This window comes from Rhinatrema bivittatum, chromosome 9, assembly GCF_901001135.1.
Source record: "Rhinatrema bivittatum chromosome 9, aRhiBiv1.1, whole genome shotgun sequence".
NCBI classification, from domain to species: Eukaryota; Metazoa; Chordata; class Amphibia; order Gymnophiona; family Rhinatrematidae; genus Rhinatrema; species Rhinatrema bivittatum.
In genome coordinates this window covers 263,987,004-264,011,163 of record NC_042623.1, presented here as the reverse complement: position 1 = coordinate 264,011,163, position 24,160 = coordinate 263,987,004, and the positions used below count along the sequence as shown (strand labels likewise).

The 24,160-nt window shown below is 43.9% G+C and overlaps 1 protein-coding gene across 5 annotated transcripts in view; it reads right to left on the bottom strand.

Annotated features, from left to right (window-relative positions):
• Nucleotides 1–24,160, bottom strand: part of IFT80 (intraflagellar transport 80) — a 264,566-nt gene that overhangs the window by 180,171 nt on the left and 60,235 nt on the right. For all 5 annotated transcript variants that reach the window (XR_003858776.1, XM_029617084.1, XM_029617083.1 and 2 more), the window contains one exon: nt 17,882–18,019. Coding sequence is in view for 4 of the 5 variants with exons in the window: in XM_029617084.1 (XP_029472944.1) it covers nt 17,882–18,019 (138 nt within the window). In the remaining variant the exon portion in view is untranslated. The remainder of the gene's footprint in view (nt 1–17,881; nt 18,020–24,160) is intronic.

Genomic DNA, 24,160 nt, shown 5'->3' with positions numbered 1-24,160 from the left:
AAAGAATTGTTGATACTTAGTTTCTAAAAAAAAAATTCCAGTTTTAAAGAAAAAAGAACTCTGTTCACATTAAATTCATTAGAATGTGGGAAAATAGTCATCTGACCCACATTCTCCCTATTCCTTTTGGCAAGCCCTGGATCACCAATTTAATGCTTCTGATTTGACTCCCGTTTAGTGGGAGAAGGATGAGAGACACTACAGAGTTGTTGGTTATTTTCTTGGTTACAAGTTTAATTTTAATAGAAACCACATTTGTTTCCATAATCATAACATGACTATTTTACAGAAAAAAATCCAGTGGATCTTCTCCCATGTTGTGCTAAAGGCTCTTTCCCCTACTCATGGCAATTTGAAATATATCATGAGCAGAAGGCATGGCTATTTTAAAATCATCAGATCTACTTTTAAACAGTTCTTCCAGTCTTGTTTTGAGTGATGGCTCTGTATCAGCAGAGGGAGCCCAAAGTGTTTGTAAGCACGAAGTCTGTTACAGAGCATAAGAAAGTTTATAGCTACAATCTACTCTGCAAATGACTTGCTGGTACTTGAAGGGATTTTGTAGAAGAAAATTCAGTTAAATTTCAGACAAGAAAACAAAGGCTGATCAGGAACCTCAACAGCAGTATGGAACAGAAAAAGCAAGCAGGAAAATTGCTGATAAAAGGGAAAGACCATAAGGAGAGTCTCTAGGGAAAAGGGCTGAACCTCAGACAAATCAGGAAACTGCAGCAGAGAACCAGACAAAGCACCATAGCACGGCAGTAAAATCGTAATTCTGCACAGAGCAGGCTATAAAAAGAAGGCTAAATACATTTTCTGCAGGATTCAAGTCACAGAATTAAGATCAACCGGAAAAGTGAAAGCAAAAGGGTTATGCTAACTAGAATATCAAAATCCACCATGAGCACAAAGGCAAATTTATGGAATAAGAGAAAAGATACTACCAAGTATTTTTCACTAACATACTCCCCAAGCCTGAGCCAATGATTCTTGTTCACTTGAAAGTTAGCCGTTTCTCATTTTGGAGAAAATATTAATAATTTTCTTTAGTCTACTGCATACCACTGGGAGATTACAGAATGTCCCTCTCTGCCCAACCATCACACACACTTTCTTGCCAATCATCAGAACTTTCATATGTTGATGATACTTCAAAAAAAGGAATTAATATTCTCACTGCAATTAATGTCTCCTCTGAAACACAAGAAAAAGAGGTGGTACGAGCTTATGAAATCTGACCCTTTGCTTGGTTTTGCTGAAAACCTTTTTTTCAAGTTCTGAATATTGGAGAAATTACTTACCTGATAATTTCGTTTTCCTTAGTGTAGACAGATGGACTCAGGACCAATGGGTTACATACTCCCCTGTTAGCAGATGGAGACTGAGTCAGATTTCAAAGCTGACGTCACCTTAGAACACCCCTGCAGTGAACTCAGCCCTTCAGTATTCTCTTCAAAAGCAATTGTGGATATACTATTGAAAAAACTTGATTACAACTTAAGTAAAATTTGATTAAAACGGATAACCGTAACTGTACTCGACCAAACAAATGCTGAATCCCAGCAAAATTTTATATGCCTTCATCTAGGGATTGAGCGACGGCTTCCCCATAACCTCTTGGAATCGATATTCACTTCACGGACGATTCCTTGGCACCGTTCTTGGGTAGCCATGGACGGGATACTGAGTTCATCTGTCTACACTAAGGAAAACAAAATTATCAGGTAAGTAATTTCTCCATTTCCTAGCGTATAGCCAGATGGACTCAGGACCAATGGGATGTACAAAAGCTATTCCTGATCAGGGCAGAAGGCTGCCCGCGGTTAGCACCTCCCTTGCAAAAGCTGCATCCTCTCGGGCCTAAATGTACAGGCGATAGAACCTGGAGAAGGTATGTAAGAAGGACCAAGTTGCCACTCAGCAGATGTCGACAGGAGACAGCAGCTTAGCTTTCTGCCCAGGAGACTGTCTGAGCTCTAGTGGAATGAGCTTTAACCTGAAAGGGTAATGGCTTTCCTGTCTCTACATAAGCTCCTGTGACCACTTCCTTGATCCAGCGAGCTATGTTAGTCCGTGAAGCTGGTTCACCCTGTCTCCTTCCACCATGAAGAACAAACAAGCAGTCCGTCTTGCGCAGCGGTTCTAAAAGCTCCAGATACCGCACCAAAAACCTTCTGACGTTTAAATGGCAGAGGATGCAGTATTCTTCCGTGTCCTTGTGCCTATCTAGGGACGGCAATAAAATTGACTGATTCACATGAAACTCAGACTACCTTGGGCAAGAAGGATGGAACAGTACAAAGTTGTAATGCTCCTGGGGTCATCCAGAGGAATGGATTTTGACATGACAATGCTGCAGTTCAGAGATGTGATGAGCCGAGCATAGTGCCACCAGGAACACCGTTTTCAGGGTTAACAGGCGTAAGGACAGACAGCACTGTGGCCAAAAGGAAGACCCTGCCAAAAATTCCAATACTAGATTAAGATTCCACAAGGAAACAAGCTATCGTAAGGGTGACCAGAGGTGCTTTACCCCTTTTAGAAAATGGGCCATGTCCGGATGCGCCAACAGGCGCGTTCTGTTCACCTCGCCTCTGAAACAGGAGAGAGCCGCTACCTGGACCTTCAAGGAGTTAAGGGACAACCCTTTCTTCAAGCTGTCCTATAAAAATTCCAGAACCAGAGGGATTTTGGCTGTCCGAGGGACAACATCGCATTCCTTGCGCCAGGCCTAAAATACTTTCCAGACCTGCATATACGCTAAAGACATCGAGAACTTCCACATGCGAAACAAGATGGTAATTACTGCTGCCGAATATCCACGCTTCATGAGGTGAGCCCTCTCAAGGGCCAAACCATAAGACAAAATAGTTTTGGATCCTCATGAAGGACCAGACCTTGCTGGAGCAGATCCCTGTGTGGTGGGAGGCACAGAGGGGTCTCCACCAGAAGTCTCCGCATGTCTGCATACCACAGGCGCCTGGGCCAATCCAGAGCCACTAGAAGGACTAATCTTGTGTTGTGCTCGAGCCTGCAAATGTCCCTGCCCAGCAGGGGCCATGCAGGGAAGGCATATAGTAAGACCTTTTCTGGCCAGGTCTGCACAAGGGTATCGATCCCTGGGGACCACTGATCTCTTCTGTGACTGAAGAATCGGGAAACCTTCGCATTCTCAGATGCGGCCAGCAAGTCAATAGACGGGAGGCCCCAGCGATCTACAGGCAGCTGAAAGGCTCTGGCCAACAACGTCCATTCTCCTGGATCTAGACTCTCCCTGCTTAAAAAGTCTGCTCTGACGTTGTCTTTTCCAGCGATGTGGGAGGCCAAGATCATCTGTAGATTCAATTCCTCTCATTCCCTAAGGAGATCTATCTCCAGAGACACTTTTTGGCTCATTTCCTCCCTGGAGGTTGATGTAGGCTACCATTGTTGCATTGTCCAACATCACACGGATTGCTTGATCCTGGAGTACGTGGCTGAACTGTACACAAGCCAATCTGACCGCCCGTGCTTCCAGGTGGTTTATGCTCCAGAGCGCTTCTTCCTTGGTCCAAAGTCCCTGGGCCATCAGTTGCTGACAGTGAGCTCCCCAACCCCAGAGGTTCACGTCTGTCATGAGGACCATCCAGTTCAGTGGGGACAGGTTTACACCCTTGCCCAGGTGAGCTTACTGAAGCCACCACTGGAGCCAAGAACATACTTCATCAGTAAGTGGAGGCAAATCGAGTAGTCTTGATACAGCGGGTTCCAATATGACAGCAGGGAGCACTGAAGTGGCCGCATGTGTGCCCTAGCCCACAGTACTACCTCCAGGGTAGACACCATCAAACCAAGGACCTGAAGATATCTCCACACCTTGGGGGGTATTGTGTTCGTCAACTGACGCACTTGGGATATTAACTACCTTATCTGAGAAGGCAGGAGAAAGACCTTGCCCTGCTTGGTGTCGAACCAGACTCCCAGATATTCCAAGGACTGAGAGGGCTTGAGGATGCTTTTGTCCATATATACGATCCAACCAAGCTCCAGAAGCAGGGACATCACCCCTGCTGGTCACCAGGAGACTCTCTTCCCATGACTGCCTGGATCAACCAGTCATCCAATTGTGGGTGCACAAGGTTCCCTCTTTCCTCAGTGCTGCTGCTACAACCACCATAATCTTGGAAAATTTTCTGGGGGCAGTAGCCAGGCTGAAGGGCAGTGCCTGGAACTGATAATGGCAGCCCAGTACCGCAAAGCATAGGAAATACTAATCTTGCTGCATTAGAATATGAAGGTAGGCCTCGGAGAGGTCCAGGGAGGTTAGGAACTCTCCCGGTTGCACGGCCATTATCATGGAGTGCAGAGTTTCCATGCGAAAATGAATTACCCGTAGGTGTCTGTTGACAGTCTTGAGGTCCAGGATGAGGCGAAAGGAACCCTCATTCTTCGTTATGATGAAATAGATGGAATATGCCCTGTGTTTTCCTGGGGCGCAGGTACTGGATTTATAGCCCTGAATTTGAGGAGCCTTATCAAGGTAGACTCCACTGACTGCTTCTTGTGATGAGAGTGGCGAGGAGACATCATGTACATGTCCCGAGGAGTGCTGTGAAACTCCAGTGCGTATTCTTCTCGTATGACATCCAGTACTCATTTGTCAGACATGATCTCAACCCACTGCTGGTAGAAGAGGGATAAATCAACCCCCTATCTCCTCGTTCCGCGGATGGGTCGGCAAAACTTCATTGGGGAGTTCAGGCCGAATCTGAATCTGCCCCTCTCTTGGGCTGTCTGCTCCGAAAGGACTGAAATTTCTCAGAGGACCAAGGCCTCTGAAATGCCGAGTTTCTTTAGGACCGAAAGCACTGGGCACCCCTCATAGGTGAGGGGCGCTGTGACTGCCTTCTCTTATCTTTCGGTAGCTGGGGCACTGGAGATTCACCCCACTTAGTGGCCAGCTTTTCCAATTAGCTTCTGAAGAGGAGTGATCTCTTAAAAGGCATCTTTGGAGGTTGCCTTAGAGGTTGTGTCTGCTGACCAATTTCGCAGCCATAGCTGTCTTCTGGCCGCTATCACTGAGGCCACTCCTCTGGCTGAGGTACGGACTAGGTCAGAGCCCGCATCAGCTAGAAAGGCAGTGGCAAGCTCCATAGCTTATCTGGAATATGCCCCTGAGTCATCCACCTCTAGAGAGGAGCAGGCATGAGCGAGCCGCCAGGGCACAGCAGGAAACAATCTGTAAGGTCACTGCTGTCGTGTCAAAGGCTTGCTTAAGGATGGACTCCATTCACCTATCATGTGCATCCTTTATGGCTGCTCTTCCCTCCACTGGGATAGTTCGCTTTGAAAGTGCAGACCAGCGCATCCACTTTAGGGAAGCACAGGTGTTCTTTCGCTGCCGGATCCAGTGAGTATAGATCTTCTAACGCTCGACCACCTTTAAAACTCGCTTCGGGAGCATCCCAGTCCAGGTCAATCAACTCATGGATGGCTTTTAGGACCGGAAAATAGCAAAAGGCTTTCCATAGAGGCACCAGGTCTTAGGTTCCGTCATGGAGTCTGCCCAGAACTCCCAGTGCCTTCAGAATCTGGGAAACCAGGGCCGGCAATTTGTCTCTATGGAAAAAACGTAACATGGTCCGATATGGTTCTAAACCTGGAGGGATTTCTCCATCTTCCAAGGAATCTGGATCCCCTTGTTCATCCATGCTGTCTGAGTCCCTGTCAGGAACACCCTTGGTGAGGCAAGGCATGTCTCGAGGACTACAGATAGGGCAAAGAGAGGGAAACCTTACCGGCTGTGGTTCCGTCCAGACAGGGGCAAGTGAAGCAGAGTGCATCTGTACGAAGGCTTGAAGGCCTTGGAAAAATTCCACCCAAGAGAAGGTCATCGAGTCCATACCTAGCCCAGGAAGAACTGGATTAGATGCTGCTGAATTTCCCTCTCCTAAGAAGACCCAGCCCCGGGATTATTCAGATCCGGGGTGCTTCCGGTTAAGGTTGTGGCTGACCAATCCTCAGAATGGGAAGAACTAGGCTTGGTAAAGTCTGGGGAGATCAACTCTGCATGGGCCTTCTCACAGTGCTGACATAAGTAAGAATCCAGGTCAGACTGAGCAGCCCTAATATGACAAGCAGCGCAGACAGAATGGTACTTATGTTTCTTTGCTGCCGGAGCCATTAGAGATGGCAGTTGCAAATTCAGCTGGCTTGCGCTTGAAGACTTTCATTCACACAGATTTCGGGCACCTAAGCAAACCGTGGAGAGGCGCACGCACAGCCCGGGAATTCTGCGCTTAAGTAGTTGTGTGCGTAGACTGTGTGTGAAGTCATGTGTGCACTTTTGTGCACAGCACATGTGCAGAGCCAGCATGCACTGTTGCTATACGGAGGGCAAAGCAAGGCGCACAAAACCGTGCGCAAAATGGCGCCGACACCGCCTAGCTGATTAAGCCTGAAGCGGGGCCTAGTCCACTGGGGGGAGGGGCTCCACTCAACCCACTCGGATGCCCACTTCTCTTTACAGTACCGGATCTGGAACGATGTTGGTACTGTGCGCTGAGCAAGGAGACCAGAGGAAGCCTTACCGAAACCCCTCCAACATCTCTGAATGGGAGAACCTTTTCTTTTTTTTTTAAACTTACCTGGGCCCAGCACTTACCGGCTGAGTACAGAGATGGGGGAGAGAGCTTTGGCAGTCACTGCTGTGCTCGGCTTCCTGAACCCGCTGCCTTTTCAGCTGCTTCAGCAGTGAAGTCCATGCTGGGAACCGGCTACTGGACCAAGGCAAACCTCTGAGGGATCTCAGAAATCGCCTTAGGAATTCCCAACTGTGGGAGGGACCTTTAGGTATCATTGCAGGAGAGTGGGGCTCAGTCTTTCTCCAATTTAAAGGTAAAGTTTCTTCTTCTAAAGAGTACAGCAATCCCGATAGGGAAAGCATGTCCACATCTGCTAGGAGATGGACAGATAATGAAGGGCTGAGGTCACTGCAGGGGTGTATCTAAGGCAGTGATGGCCAACCTTTTGAGCTCAGTGTGTCAAAATTCATAAAAAAACCGAGCATAACTCGGGTGGTGTGTCACTTCTAGAAAAATCCATAATTTTGTGATATTTGTAGCTCTAATCAACAAAGTTATAATTTTAATATATATACTGTATTTATTAATAAAGCAAAAACAAATAATTCTTTACCTTACCTGCTTAGTGACTTTTTTGTTGCTGAATTTCATTGGCTAAATCTTCAATTGAAGGTTGGTATTTCGTACACTTCAAGTCCAAGCAAGCGTTACAAACTTCATCTGTCAGTCGGTTTCTTTTATTGGCTCCCATTCATGTTCACAACACTCCCTCCCCATCTCCCAGGCATGCACACATTCATTCTCACACACACAGACCCCCAGGCAGGCACCCATGCATTCACACACATACACCCCCAGGCAGAGTCCCATTCATACACATTCACACACTAAAGGTAGACCCCCCCTCTCTTTCTTTTGCCAGCAACCTCAGAACCTCTCTTCATTCCTCTGCTGCCACTGTCACTGATGCCGCGTGGCTATTGCGGAGGTGCCGATTGCTGCTACTGACACTGAAGTCCATTCTGCTGCCTCCTCTGTGCAGGCCCCGTGGGCTTCCACTTTCTCCATGCTGATCTCGTACATTGTGAGATCCGTTGAGAAAGTGCTATTCTTGCACATTCCCAAAGAGTACATGTGCCAATCACTAAAAAGTACATTTTTTTTTTTTGCCTTTGCTGTCTGATCTTAGTTTTCTAATTGGTTGGTCACAGGCTTTTTTTTCACCTTCCCTTTCTTATTTTTTTGCCAATTCCTTTTATATTGTCTTTTTTTCTGTTTCTTTTTTCTCCATCTTCTTCCCTCAAACACACAGTCAGGTTCTCATTCTCACATGCATTTCTCTTTCTCACACACACAGGCTCTCACTGGCACATGCTCTCTCTCATACAATCATTCATATACACAGGCTCTCACTGGCACATGCTCTCTCTCATACAATCATTCATACACACAGGCTCTCACTGGCACATGCTCTCTCATACAATCATTCATATACACAGGCTCTCACTGGCACATGCTCTCTCTCATACAATCATTCATACACACAGGCTCTCACTGGCACATGCTCTCTCATACAATCATTCATATACACAGGCTCTCACTGGCACATGCTCTCTCTCATACAATCATTCATATACACAGGCTCTCACTGGCACATGCTCTCTCTCATACAATCATTCATACACACAGGCTCTCACTGGCACATGCTCTCTCATACAATCATTCATACACACAGGCTCTCACTGGCACATGCTCTCTCTCATACAATCATTCATACACACAGGCTCTCACTGGCACATGCTCTCTCATACAATCATTCATATACACAGGCTCTCACTGGCACATGCTCTCTCTCTCACTCACACACACACACACACACACACACACACACAGGCTCTCACATGCTGTCTCTGCAAACATTCAGGTCCTCTCTCAACTCACCTCATACACGCACTCTACGGGCCCTCAGCCTCTCTCTCACCTCTGGGCCTCCTCTTCGCGGGTCGCCGCAGGATGGGCTCTGCAGCGGCCCTGATCTTCTCGGGCCGCGGCAGCCCTGCTACCGGGCCTCTTCCTCTTCTTGGGCCGCTGCGACTTGGGATTCGCAGTGACCCGCGGCGGCTCCTCCTCTTCTGCACGCGCTGATTTGCTTCCTCCTTCCTGCCCACGCGGCTCCGGCAACGTTTACTTCCGGGGCCGCACAGGCAGGAAGGAGGAGCATCAGCGCGTTGTCTTGAGCCTCATCGCTGCGACGCATGAGCCTCCCTGCGCCCGGGGGCATTGGTGGAGGGTAGGGGGAAACTAAAAAACACATTTAAAGGCTCGGCGCAGCTGAAAAAAAAAAGGCTCGGCACAGCCGATAAAAAAAAAAAAAAAAAATCCTGATAGTCCTCGAAACGCTGCGCGTGTCAGCCAAAACGGCTCGGCGTGTCACCTCTGACACGCGTGTCATAGGTTAGCCATCACTGATCTAAGGTGATGTCAGCTTTGAAACCTGACTCTGACTCCATCTGCTAGCAGGGGAGCATATAACCCCATTGGTCTTGAGTCCATCTGGCTACACATTAGGATATTTCTGTTTTTATTCTGCATGCACTTGTTTGTGCAAACAAACTATGCTGCTCTGTGGCTGACTGAAAAACAAGAGATGAGAAATATTTGGAAAATGCAGCCTTCTCTGAACTCCTAAGTGCTCTCATGACTTCATAAACTGCATAGTGGATCAATGAGTCTTTCTTTCCAGCTGTACTTGACTATAATGCATAACATCTATTTCTACCTGAAATGAAAGCTGGTAGTGAAATGTTCAGAAATTCTGACCTTCGTAACTGTGAAAAAACATTTTGCGCTATATAAAACTGCTGTTATGTCTTAAAAACAATTACACAACCAGAACAACATTATGTTTTAAAAATACAAATTTTTGTATCTACTCTCAGTAAATTTCAAATAGTAAATGCACAAATCCAACAGCTGTTTGCTCTGCACTAAAGAAACAAGGATGAGACTGGCCCTCTGCTTCATACCACCCAAAGAATGTGAAAAGATCATCAAACTTGCATGTTAACACAAAATGTCTAGCAGGGTCCTGTAATTATGCTGGAATAACCATATTGTTTATATTTCTGCTTCAAAGAAGAGTCTGAAAGCAAGTGCACTGCTAAATATACATGCATGAAAATAAAAACAAAAATGTGCAACTGGAGAAATTCTGCACCAGGGTTCCAGACAACATTGGCTTAACTGAGGAATAAAAAGGGTCCAGGCACACCAATATTGCATAAAGTATGGAGAAATTACTACTTATTCGATAATTTCCTTTTCTTTAGTACATACAGGTGAATCCAAAATGATATGCACTCCTACCAGTAGACAGAGACGGAGCAAAGCTGAAATCACAATATATATACCCCTGCAGTGATATCAGTTTGTCAGTATTCTCTGCAAAAGCCAACTATGGACAAACTAACAAAACTTGAACAGTTAACCATTTCAGCATTCAGTCAACAGGAAAACACTGAGCTCAAACAAAGAGTGTAATAAAACTAGTCAAGGGATGGATTGACATGTACCAGTACTCCCTGGAACATGCGGCCACGCAGGAGGAACATAGCATAACCTTTGGCAGCCAAGGGTGGGAAGGTGGATACTAAAGAAAAGGAAATTCTCAGTTAAGTAGTAATTTCTACTTTCTTACTGTTCAGACAGGTGAATCCAAAACTAATGGGATGTACCAAAGCTACTCCTGAACAGGGTGGGAGGTTGCCTGTGGTCTAGTCAAAACCACATGGGCGAAGGCTACACCCTTGCGGGCCTGCACAAACAAGTGATAATGCTTGGAAAAAGTATGTAAGGAGGACCATGTCTCAGCTCTTCAAATGTCGATGGGAGACAGCAATCTAATCTCCACCCATGACGATGCCTGAACCTTAGTGGAATGAACCTTAACCTGGCTAGGCAACAGCTGCTCAGCATCCACATAGGCGGCTGTGATCACCTCCTTAATCCAGAGGGCTATAGAAGCATGCAATACCGGTTCACCCTGTTTACTTCCACTGTGAAGAAAAGACAAGCGATCCGTCCTCCTGAGAGGTTTAGAAACCTCAAAATACCTCAAGATATCCAAGGGTTGTAACAGGCGATATTCCTCCACATTCCTTCCCTGTCCAGAGAAGGCAAGGAAATGGAATGATTCAAGTGAAAATCCAAGACCACTTTTGGCAAAAAGGAAGGAACAGTTTGCAGCTGTATCACCCCCAGAGTCACTCATAGAAATGGCTCCCAACAAGACTAGGCCTGCAGTTCAGATACCCTACGCAACGAACAAATTGCCACACCACCATTTTCAAGGTCGATCACCTCAAGGAAAGGTTATGCATTGGTTGAAATGTAGAGCCCGCTAAAAAATCCAAAACTAGACTAAGACCACAAGGGCACTAGTAACCAAAAGGGAGGACAAAGATGCTTCACTCCTTTCAAGAAACAGGTCACATCTGGATGAGCCGACAAGATTTCACCATTCACCTGACCTCGGAAACAGGCAAGAGCCACCACCTGTGCCTTTAATGAATTAAGGGCCAATCCTTTACTCAATCCATCCTACAAAAATTATAAAATGAGTGAGATCTTAACCAAACAAGGAAGAACTCCTCGATCCTTGATTCTCACACCAAACCTCAAACACTCGCCAAACCCACACATAGGCTAAGGAAGTGGAGAACTTTCTCGCTCGCAGCAAGGTGGCAATCACTGCAGTAGAATATCCACGCTTTAGCAACCAAGCTCTCTCAAGGGCCATATTGTAAGACAAAACAGAGTCGGATCTTCTTGAAGAACAGGTCCCTGCCGTAACAGATCCCTATGTGCCAAAAACTGGAGGGAAGAGTCCAGCAGGAGCCTTCACAGATCTGCATACCATGGTCTCCTGGGCCAATCTGGTGCACCAGATGCACCATCCCACTGTGACCCGATCTTCCAAACCATTCTGAACATGGGCCACGAGGAAAAGCATACAGCAGTTTGCCTTCCGGCTACTCCTGTATGAGGGCATCGATGCCCAAGAACTTTGGATCTTTCCTGCGACTGAAGAATTGAGGAACCTTCACACTGTGAGAAGTTGTCAGCAGATCTAGAAACGGAGGGCCCCTACGATCCACTATTAGCTGAAACGCATCGTTGACAATTCCCATTCTCCTGGATTCAAGCTCTGTCTGCTGAGAAACTCTGCTCTTACATTGACTTTTCCTGCAATGTGCAAAGTTGAGATCTGCTGAAGATGCATTTCCACCCATTCCATAAGTTGGGATATTTCCTGTGACACTTGTTGGTTATTGGTTCCTCCCTGCCGATTGATGTAAGCCTCCGTCATCGCACTGTCCAACATTATCGGGACCATTCGACGCTGTAATTGGTCGCCGAACTGCAAGCATGCCAATTGGACGGCAAGGGCTTCCAGCTGATCGACGCTCCAGAAAGACTTCTGTACTCCAGCGCCCTTGCACTGTCAACTCCTGAAGTGAGCTCCCCTACCCTGGAGGCTTGCATCTGTCATGAGTATTAGCTAGTCCGGTGATCTTAGGGAAACCCCCTTTCTTAGATGATCCTCTTGCAACCACCACTAGAGGTGAGTGCAGGCCTCCATCGGTGGGTGAAGCCGAATTGAATAGTCCCGAGACCGCAGGCTCAGAGACAATAGGGAATGTTGAAGAGGAAGCATTTGTGCCCTCGCCCATGGCACCTCCTCCAGAGTTGCTGCTATCAAACTGAGAACTTGCAGATAAGACCACATTGTCAGACGTATCGTGTTCTTCAACAGATGCACCTGTGCCATCAGTTTCTGAATGTGGCCCTCCGGCAGGAACACCCTGCCCTGCTTCATGTCGAACTGAACACCGAGAATCTAGTGACTGAGATGGCTAAAGATTGCTCTTGAATCACAACGTAAGAGCTGGGACTGCACTCAGCAATCAAAGTACATACAACACAAGTGCAGAAAAGTTTTTGATGGTCCAGTAATTTTCATTTAATATAGGTTTAAATATTCCAATAAGCAGCAACTCCACTGTATTATAGAAACAGTTCAAAGAGTCCCCTGACACGGACCCCGTGTTTCGCCAACAGGCTGCGTCGGGAGGGACAATCACCTTTATAACATCATTCGGTTTTGCAGGTAATAGAAATTCACAGGGAGTGCTCTTGGCCAGGTTCATCATCTAACCTAGCTCCTGCAAAAAGGAGATCACCTTGTGCAACACCTGGAGGCTCTCTTCCCGAATCAGCCAGTCATCCAAGTATGGGTAAACTAGGATCACATCCTCTCTCGATTCCACCGTCACCACTACCATAATCCAACAAAATGTTCTGGGCTTGATAGCCAAACAAAAAGGCAGCACTCGAAACCGATAATGGTGTCCCAAAACTGTGGAACACAGGAACTGTTGATGCTCTAGCCAGATGGGAATATGCAGGTATGCCTCGGGCAAATCCAGACATCAGAAACTCCCCTGACTGGACTGCCATTATCACTGAGCGCAATGTTTTCATTCGAAAATGAGTCACACGCAAATGACAGTTGATCCCCTTGAGTTTCAGGATGGTACGAAAAGAGCCCTCCTTCTTGGACACAATGAAATAAATGGAATATTGGCCAGTATTTTCTTGAGAAGTGGGCACTGGAACCACAGCCCACAGACTGAGGAGTCTTGAAGCACACTCCACTGCCTATCCACTCCACACAAATCGGTCTACCAACAATCCTCTCTCCAACTCACCTTCCCTCTGGAACTACATACATCATCAAGACCGATAAGAACTGCCTACAAAAGTAAGCTCATGGCCCCTCCCAACAAATCATCAGTTCACAACTCCATCCACAAGCGAGCATTTTCGACAGCAGGTCCCCTACATTGGAATTCGCTTCCTCAAGACTTACGCCAGGAACAATGCCATTTAACCTTCAGAAAAAAACTTAAAACCTGGCTGTTCACACAAGCCTATCGTTGAAGGATTCCATTTTAACCAACTCTCTCTCACCCTCCAACCCACCCTTCTCCCTCCCCGCCCTCCCTACCTTTTTCCCTTCTCCCCCCCGCAACCTCAACCCACCCTTTCCCCTCACCCCCACCACTCCTCCCATTTGACATACCATGTATATTTCAGCTGTATATATTTCCATATATATATATTTCCATGTATATTTCCGCTGACTATAATCCATGTTTCTGTACTACTAATTTATTGTTTTATGTTAATTTATAGTTTGGAATTTTTGTTAACTTATTGTTTGATTACTTAATTCTGTCCTATCTTCCGACATCCATGTTTTTACTCTCCCTGTTTTAATGTAACTTCTCATTTCCACTTATACGTTAATTGGTTTTTTCCCCTTGTTCTAATGTAAACCGGTACGATAAGACCTGGTCTTGAGTGTCGGTATAGTAAAAGAAGTTAAATAAATAAATAAAATAATAAATATCTCTTCTGCGAAGAGCTGCAGGGAGACATGAATATGTCCCGAGGAACACTGCGAACTCCAGCACATAGCCATCTCATATCACCTCCAGAACCCACTGGTCTGACGTGATTTCGACACACCTCTGATAAAAGAGAGAGAGGTGACCCCCTATCTCCTGTTCCTGGGGGTGGGTTGGCACTCCTTCATTGGGAGGCTTGGGGGGGCTCCACTACCCTAGCCTGCACCCCATCTAGTTTGTAAGCACTGAGACCTACCCAAAGGTTGACCCTCTGAAAGGCTGCTTCTCTGTAGGGTCAAAAACATTTGGATCCCATAGCACGACCTCTAATGTTGAAGGAGCGTGGTGTCTGTTTCTTATCCTCTGGCAACCGAGGAACCTGGGACTCACCCCACTTATTGGCCATTTTCTCCAGCTCGCTCCCTAACAAGAGCGAGCTTTTAAAGGGTAGCTTCGTAAGGTTAGACTAGGAGGTTGTATCTGCCGACCAATTTCTCAGCCATAACCGATGCCTGAATGTTATTACCAAAGCCAACCCTCTGGCTGAAGTACGGACCAAATCGCAGCCTGCATCTATCAAAAAAGTGGCTGTTGGTTCCATTATTGTTCTGGCATTCACACCAGATTGATCATCCTCCTGAGAGAGAAGCAGACAGAAGCAACCCACCAGGGAACAAGAAAAAGAAGCTATCAGCAAATTCATTGCCACTGCTTCAAAGGACTGCTTAAGTAAGGCCTCAATTCTCCTATCCTGAGCATCCTTCAAGGCCACTCCCCCTTCTACAGGAATAGTTGTCCACTTGGTAACAGCACACACAAGTGCATCCATTTCTGGAACGCACAATTGCTCTCCCGCTGCTGGATCCAGGGGGTACAGTCCTTCCAAGACTAATCCCCCTTTGAAATTAGCTTCCAGGGCACCCCACTCAAGATCAATTAATTCTTGAATGGCCTCCATAACAGGGTTTTAAGCAAAGAAATCAAAATGGGATCTTTCTTTTGCTCAGACATGGATTCAGGTCCAGGTACTCCCAGAATCTTCAATTTCTGGGAAATCAGATTCGGTAACAACTCTATGAAAGAACCACATCATAGTTCTATACGGCTCCAATCCTGGAGGAATTTCCCTATACTCCAGGGAGTCAGGATCAGCTTCATCATCCATGCCATCTGGGACCCTATCGGTAAGATCGGCTCCAGGCGTATCCAGACGCTTACCCGCAGCATCAGATATGCGGGATTTCACAGTCTGAGACCCTGACCTGAAGATTGGCCAGGACAGAGGACTGCACCTGAAGAAAAAACTGCAGTCCTTGAAAAAAATTATATCCAAGAAAAGGCAGAGGGGGATCCATGCCAAAACCAGGGGCACCTGTCCTGTGCCCACTGAACTACCTTACCGTGCTGACAAACCAGTTATGGGAGCTCCAAAGTCAGGTGATCCTTCTGGCAGCTCTTTTTCCATTCCTGCACCAGGCTGGGAAGAATTGTGCTTAGTAAAATCAGATGGTGGCAATTCTCCCTGAGCCTCCAAGCAGCGCTGACACAAGTAAGAGAGAACGACAAGCTGAGATGCCCAAATATGACAAGCAACACATAGGGCAAAGTGCTTAGACTTCTTTGCTATGGGTGCCATCAATCTGTCACTACGCTCCTAACAGGCGTCTAATAATAGTGCGCCTAAAATTTAGGTGCTGAAAAGGGCACTCATCACTGTGCCTTGATAAATGCACAAACCAAGCTTCCCCAGGACGCTAGATAGTGTGTGCGTGTGTGTGTGTGCACAATTGGGCGCCCTGGCATCAAACTAGATGTCCAAGCAGATGTCCAACTAGACACACAACGGGCGGCAGAGCCGGGGAGACAAGCACGAACCGACGGAAACTGAATTCATAAGGTTTCTAAATCTGTTATTCTCACTTTTAGTAGTAGTGAAGATAGCTACCTATCCTGTTTTATTTAGTGCATCAGAATGAATTATTGCTTTACATTGCAAAGGTACTTAATTATTAATATTGTGGAGGGCAATTTTCAAAGTTTTCTTACTGAGCTGGAGTGTCTTTGAAAAACTTTCCGAACCAGCACTGGACTAGGCATCTAGCCTGGTCCCCTTAAAAGCTAGAGACAAGGAAGCTCGGTAGGCAGATACTGGAGAACATGAATAAGAGTTTGGGCCCAGCTGGGAACAGTCAGGCTCTGGGTCTCCAGGAGAAGGCAGCTTCTTTAAGAAGGTGAATACTGAAGATAAAGAATTAATGTGAATGCCCATAATAAATGACGAGAAATGAATAGTGAACATAACTGTTGAGATGTGAACACTGAAGATAAATTCTGAGTGTGAATGTGGCTGAAGGTAAGCCACTTTTGTAAATAAAGTTTATATAAGGAAAGTTATCCAGTGTGAGTCTGTCCTCTGGGGAGACACATATACTTTTTAAAAGTTGCCCTCTTCAGTGTGGGCAAAAGTACATATGTTGTTTCACACCACAACTATTTTATCTGCAGCGGAAAAGGGGAAGGAAAAGCTTGCATAGCAATTTCATTTTGAAATCGCTGCAAGTACTTTTTGGCTTGTATTTTATGCCTTCTGAAATGCAGGTACATTGCACCCATGGTATGCATGCCAGGTGAATATTTAAAAGAAAACTACCTAGGAACTTTCCCTTTGAAAATATGCTTGCAGATCCATGGGGAGTCTAAAAAATGCCCCCCTCAATGTCTCCATGATAAATCCGTAGGCCCTGATATTCAGCACCACTTTCGCTAGATAAATGCCAATATTAGGACTTACCTGGCTAAATTAGCTAAATGGTCTAAAGTTAGCATGATAAACTTACCTGGCTAACCGTAAACTTATCCAGGTATATTCAGCAGCATGGCCGCACTGCTGAATATCCCAGCTAAGTTAGCAGGATAAGCTTATCAGGCTAACTCAGCTAGCTGAACAGGTTTTCAATATGGACCTCCTAATTTACAATCCATGTTAGAGCTGTGTAAGGTAATTAAAAGGGAGCATGCTTCTTTATTAAAATTGTATATTAAGGATACTCCATTAAGCAGAAGAAATAAATTGTATTTGTTGTTAACAAGAATTTTATATACTAGTAGATATTTAAAAATACAACGGTTAAATTTCTTTCTTCCAGCCACTGAAATCAGAGCTTACGTTATACTCAAGGCTGCCCTATATTCAGGTATAAAAGCTAATTCTTGATATAAAATTGTGCCTGGCCCCTTTTTTACTTTTAAATTTCTCCTTATTTTATATAAGACATTGGGCAATGCAATTGCTTGACAAGTTCTGAGCTTTATCATGCAGTGCAAAGTAACAATCACAGAACAATAAAACAAAATGGCATGAATAACAAACAATATTATTATATCTATGGATCAAAACTAATAATTTATTTGGTTAATGCACAAGCATTATTTTTATAGCTTCTTTGTTAAACTGACAGAACAGCTGATTTCCTCTGGTTATAGCCCAGCTACCTTGGACCCTACCAAAAATGGCATTGCTTATCAATCAAAGACAGAATGCACAGAAAGGGGCAGCAAAGCAACAATACACAAATAATCCTTCTAATAATCAGAATTTTACATATGGTTTTTGTCCTAAAGGACAACAATAAGAGAAGATTATCCAAAACCCACAAAGTGTTAACAATGATAATAAAATGTAGAAGTTTGGCTGGGAAGCCAAGAAAACATACACCAATACAGCCTATGGAATGACATGAAAAAGTCATGATTACATATAGGAGTGTGTGTATCCATTAGAATATTTCAATCCATTATCAATACATGTATGCATATTGGGCTTTTATAAAAGCTGTTACTTACCCCAGTTTTATCACAGAGACGTAAAGTATGAAAAGACCCCACAGCAAACAATTCTCCATCAGGAGCCCATGCAACTGAAGTTACAGGATACTCATGAGACTGCGAACTGAAGAGTAGGCGACCATAACTGTCCCACACCTAACATTACAATAAATATGCCTTATCAGAATCAGAATATACCTTTAATATTCAAAATGCAGTTTAAATGGGCAAGTTATGTAGAAATGCCTCCCTTCAAAAATTGAGTACCTGGCAGCCTTTTCAGAAATTGAAACCAAATGTTTAACAGCAATACTTGTAAAATAAGCAGTAAATCACTATTTAAAAACAGAAACTGATGGCAGATAATGAGATCAAGACATTTAGTTTGTCCAATTTCCCTTCTTCATGCAATACTGCAGATCACAATGATCTCCACTTTATGTTCAGTTCCCCTTTATTCCTCACTGCTTATGCCATGCTTTCCTGACTTCCAATACTGTTTTACCTCTACCCTCTCCTTTAAGCACTCTTCTGCAATCCATTGCCCATTCTTTGTAGAAATATTTTTTTTTATGTTCTCCAGGGTCTAACCTTTTTCAATTTTGTTTTATAACTTTCTTTACCATGAAAAATGATTGTCTTTTGTGCATTATTTGTACCTCTAAGGTATCTGAATGTGTCTACTTCATTTCCCTATGCAGTCTATTCCTCTATGATATATACATTTAAATCCTGAAATCTCTCCTCATGGATCTTATGGTACGGGCTTGGAACCATTCTCTTCTGGATTGCCTCTACTTTGTCTGAATCCTTTTATAGATATAGAAAGAATAGGACATAAAACTCAAGATAAGCTGTCACCATAGAAACATAGAAAATGATGGCAGAAAAGGACCAAAACAGTCCATCCAGTCTGCCCAATAAGCTTATGGTAGCATCTGCTGTGCCACACAAGTCACCCCCTTAGTTTCCCAAACCATCAAGTCAGGGCCCTTGTTGGTTGCTGTTTTAGTTCAATTCCCTGTTACCTTGCTGTTGAAGCAGAGAGCAATGTTGGAGTTGCATCCAAAGTATCAGGCATGTTGGTTACGAGTAGTAACCACCACACCAGCAAGTTACCCCTATGTTTGTTTTCCCAGACCGTAATATCCAATGTCCTTGTTGGTTGTTGTATGTATCTAATTTCCCATTTCCCCCTGCCGTAAAAGCAGAGAACAATAATGGAGTTGCTCTTTATGTCAGAAAAAATATCCAAAATATTGAAATATTATAAGAGCATGAATCAAACCTTATTGTTGTTAATTATGATTATGAAGCCCTAGCACTCTAACAGGGTTCATTTGAAATAAGCCTGAAGTGCTAAATGATGGTCACTCTATAATTCAACAATAAGGTTTGATTCATGCTCTCATAATAATAATAGCAAGATTTCAAGAGGAAGTGGTGTAGACTAAAACTGTGAAGGATTTCAAAGGGGCATGGGATAAACACTGTGGATCCATAAAGCTAGAGGATGGGAATGAAGAGATGAGCCATGGGGGTGGCTTGCTGGACTGGAGGCTACTACCTGGTGATTACTACCCTTACTCAATAAGCCTTCGCACGGTTAATAAGAAAATGCCATACTGGGTCAGACCAAGGGTCCATCAAGCCCAGCATCCTGTTTCCAACAGTGGCCAATCCAGGCCATAAGAACCTGGCAAGTACCCAAAAACTAAGTCAATTCCATGTAACCATTGCTAATGGCAGTGGCTATTCTCTAAGTGAACTTAATAGCAGGTAATGGACTTCTCCTCCAAGAACTTATCCAATCCTTTTTTAAACACAGCTATACTAACTGCACGAACCACATTCTCTGGCAACAAATTCCAGAGTTTAATTGTGCGTTGAGTAAAAAAGAACTTTCTCCGATTAGTTTTAAATGTGCCCCATGCTAACTTCATGGAGTGCCCCCTAGTCTTTCTACTATCCGAAAGAGTAAATAACCGATTCACATCTACCCGTTCTAGACCTCTCATGATTTTAAACACCTCTATCATATCCCCCCTCAGTCGTCTCTTCTCCAAGCTGAAAAGTCCTAACCTCTTTAGTCTTTCCTCATAGTGGAGTTGTTCCATTCCCCTTATCATTTTGGTAGCCCTTCTCTGTACCTTCTCCATCGCAATTATATCTTTTTTGAGATGCGGCGACCAGAATTGTACACAGTATTCAAGGTGCGGTCTCACCATGGAGCGATACAGAGGCATTATGACATTTTCCGTTTTATTCATCATTCCTTTTCTAATAATTCCCAACATTCTGTTTGCTTTTTTGACTGCCGCAGCACACTGCACCGACAATTTCAATGTGTTATCCACTATGACACCTAGATCTCTTTCTTGGGTTGTAGCACCTAATATGGAACCCAACATTGTGTAATTATAGCATGGGTTATTTTTCCCTATATGCATCACCTTGCACTTATCCACATTAAATTTCATCTGCCATTTGGATGCCCAATTTTCCAGTCTCACAAGGTCTTCCTGCAATTTGTCACAATCTGCTTGTGATTTAACTACTCTGAACAATTTTGTGTCATCTGCAAATTTGATTATCTCACTTGTCGTATTTCTTTCCAGATCATTTATAAATATATTGAACAGTAAGGGTCCCAATACAGATCCCTGAGGCACTCCACTGTCCACTCCCTTCCACTGAGAAAATTGCCCATTTAATCCTACTCTCTGTTTCCTGTCTTTTAGCCAGTTTGCAATCCACGAAAGGACATCGCCACCTATCCCATGACTTTTTACTTTTCCTAGAAGCCTCTCATGAGGAACTTTGTCAAACTCCTTCTGAAAATCCAACTCCAACATTGCTCTCTGCCTCAATGGCAAGGGGAAATGTGGAAAAGAGGATTTGCATTCAGACAACAACCAACAAGAACTGAACTTCACAGTCTGGGAAAATAAATAAGCATGGGGGTAGCTTGCTTATTGCGGCGGTTACTACCCTAAAACCAGTTAAGCCTGATACATCACTTTGAATGCATATACAGCATTGCTTTCTGCTTCAATGGCAGGGAGAAATGTGGAAAAGAGGATTTACATTCAGACAACATCCAACAAGGCAGTGATCTGTGCAGTCTGGGCAAACAAGCATCGGGGTAACTTGCTTGATGCGGCCTTATGCTCATCTTTGATGCAACTCCAACATTACTCTCTGCATCAATGGCAGGGGATGGCAGGAAATTTGGATCAAACAGTTACCAACAAGGGCCCTGAACTTGGTGTTCGGTGAAACAGCTAAATATGGGAAAAAAGTGTGGGAGCTTGTTGGGCAGACTGGATGTGCCGATTGGTCTTTTTCTGCCGTCATTTTTATGTTTCTATGTCATTTCTATATCGCTTAGCACAGAGATCAGAACGTTCTACTATGGTCTCAGACCACAAAACTTTCTCCCATATATATGCAATGTTTCCTAAGTATTTCTTTGCAAACACTAAGCAGCATATCAAACAGCTTTTCTTCAGCAGTGATTTCCTTTTTGACATTCTTCCATATAGGCCACATTTGAAGAGTAACCTTGAAAATATCAACATTTTCCCCAGTCTCAGCCGGACACCTCTGTATTTCTTCTAAAGTATTCGTTTGCCTTCCAAAGTAGTTTCCTTAACCCACACTTACTGACTAAGGAGGGGTGGCTTGATCATAGCAGTGTCTTGCTGGTGCCAAACTGTTTCCACTTTATAATGAAGAACCAAACAGTGCCTCACATGATATTCAAACAAATTAAATTTTCTAATAGCCTTTCCTCAATCTGCACCTTTGAAAATCATTATCCTGGAAATCTTTCAGCAGTTCCTTATTCAGTACATTTTGACCTTTGCTTTAAATTCACTTCATACAACAGGAATAACTTGCTTCTTCATCCAGAGTATTTGAATCTGCTCAACCACCATGACTTTAACTTAATATGGACCTTTTCTGAACTGGAGCTATTTTGTGTTTGCTAAGAGAAAGGGTGTGAAGATTTATATACTCAACACTTTTTAGTTTTTATTCTTAATTATCTTGGAATATTTTTATAATTGTTCTTTCACGATGAAAGCTTAGAATATGTTGTATAGATGGATGAAACAAACTCCTATTTTAATGCATTCTGATTTGTATTTTTTGGATAGCGGAATGTGAAAAACATACAAGAATATGAGGATTTTATAAGACACTGTACATCACATCCAGTGCTCAATCTAATCTAATTCCATAGTTACCTAAGTCAAAAAAATGTAACATATTTGTATAAAACAAAACATCTTTCTAGTAAAATTATGCTGCTTTGGATCTTGTATACTGCTGATCTACATTATCTTTCCATTTAGTGATTTCATTAACTTCCCCATCACTGTGTTATGGCTAACAATCCTGTAGCCACCAGCCTTCTCCTCTCACACACAGATTGGCAAAGAGGGAAAACATCTTTCTACCTCCAGTCTTCTGGAACTACTATTGCTTCTCAAGTGTGAATAAACTAACATGTTAGTGGACTTCCCAGCACTTACTTAAGTCTTCTTAATATCTTAACATGTATTGCCTCTGACTCAATTGCCTTCTCTACTTTTACTTTTGCTAGTTCCATAAAAGCTCTTTTCTGTAAACAGAATGAAGTATCTCTCTCTTCCATAATGTAAGTGTTCCCAATCATCTTCTTCAGTGAATGCTAGACAAAAGGAGAAATTTAGTCTTACCTGTTAACTTCCTTTCCTTGAATCCTAGTAGACCTGTCCAAATACGTGGGCCTATGCCACGCTGCCAGTAGATGGAGAGAGCGCATACAGCCTCTTCCAGTGACATCACCACTGGTATTAGAGGTGGTATAACACAAACATCAATTAGTAAATAAATAAATAACCTTATGACAGAGCAATGAAATAGAACTTCCTCCTTATAAACTAATATAGCTCTGAAACATAACAGGAGAAAAAACACACTCCAGTGAGGTAAACCCTTCTCCACAAGACAGGCAGAAAAAAAGAAGCGATGCACAAAACAGTGGAGACGAAACTGTATCAGGTCCTCCTAAGAAGGAAAGAAAGTACATGACTGTATCCTGAAAAACATTTGAGTAAGGACAAGCGAACATACATTACAAACACTGTTTTTCTGGGAGAGTTCTGGACTGGTCTAATAGTAGGATTCAAGGAAAGGAAATTAACAGGTAAGACTACATTTCTCCTTCCTTATCATCCATCTAGACTATTATAGATGCATGGGAAGTACCCAAGCTCCATCTAATGCAGGCGGGTGGGAAGAAGACATTGCTGCCTGACAATGCCTAACCCAAGCTTCTGCATGGACATCCACTCTAACATTTAGTGAAGGAATGCAGTGATGACCAAGTAGCCTCCTTCCAAATATCTTCTGAAGTAAATGAAATTGACTCCAAATGAAAACCTGCACCCTTGAAGAATGAGCAGAAAGGGACTCTAACACTTAGGCCCTTCAGCAAACAAACACACTGAAGAGATCCCTTTTTGAGCCAGCAAGCCAAAGCCGATGTTGAAGCTGCCATACAACACAAACAACCTATTGGTCCTCCTAAAAGAATTAATCGCCTTTAATATGTGAGGAGAAATTGATGAATATCCAAGAAGCAAAGTGACCTATCCTTCCTAACACAATCCTTTTTTGCAAAGGTTGAAAGAGAAATTGTCTGGTTTACATGAAAGTGTGAGACGACATTAGGCAAGAAGGATGGCACCGGATAGAAAGAAACAGCCTCCACCAAGAAAACCAAATAGGGATCCTTGAATGATAAAGCCTACAATTCTGAAATGCATCCAGCCAAGCAAATGGCCACCAAGAACATTATCTTTAAGGAAATATCCTTCAAAGACTAATGCCTCAAAGGCTTGAAGGTAGCCCCTACAAATGCATAAAGGACCACATTGAGGTCCCACTGGGAAACCAGAATCTGATGGGTAGACAATCTATTTGGCCCCTCGGAGAAAATAGACCATGTTTAGATGACAGGCCTTTGATGCTCCCTAAATCCGTCCCCTATAGCAATAAATCGATACCACCTGAATCTTCAAAGAATTAAGGGCTAATCCCTTTTTCAGGCCCCCTCACAAAAAATCAAGCTAGCTGGGACTTCTGCCCACCAGGGTGATACCGAAATGATTTTATAATGAGCTTCAAAGTGACGCCAGACCCAAACATATGCTATAGATGTTGAGGGCTTACATGCCTTCAGCAGAGTAGTAATCACTGCTGTGTACATCTCTTTCTACGTAACTGAGCCCTATGAAAGGCCAG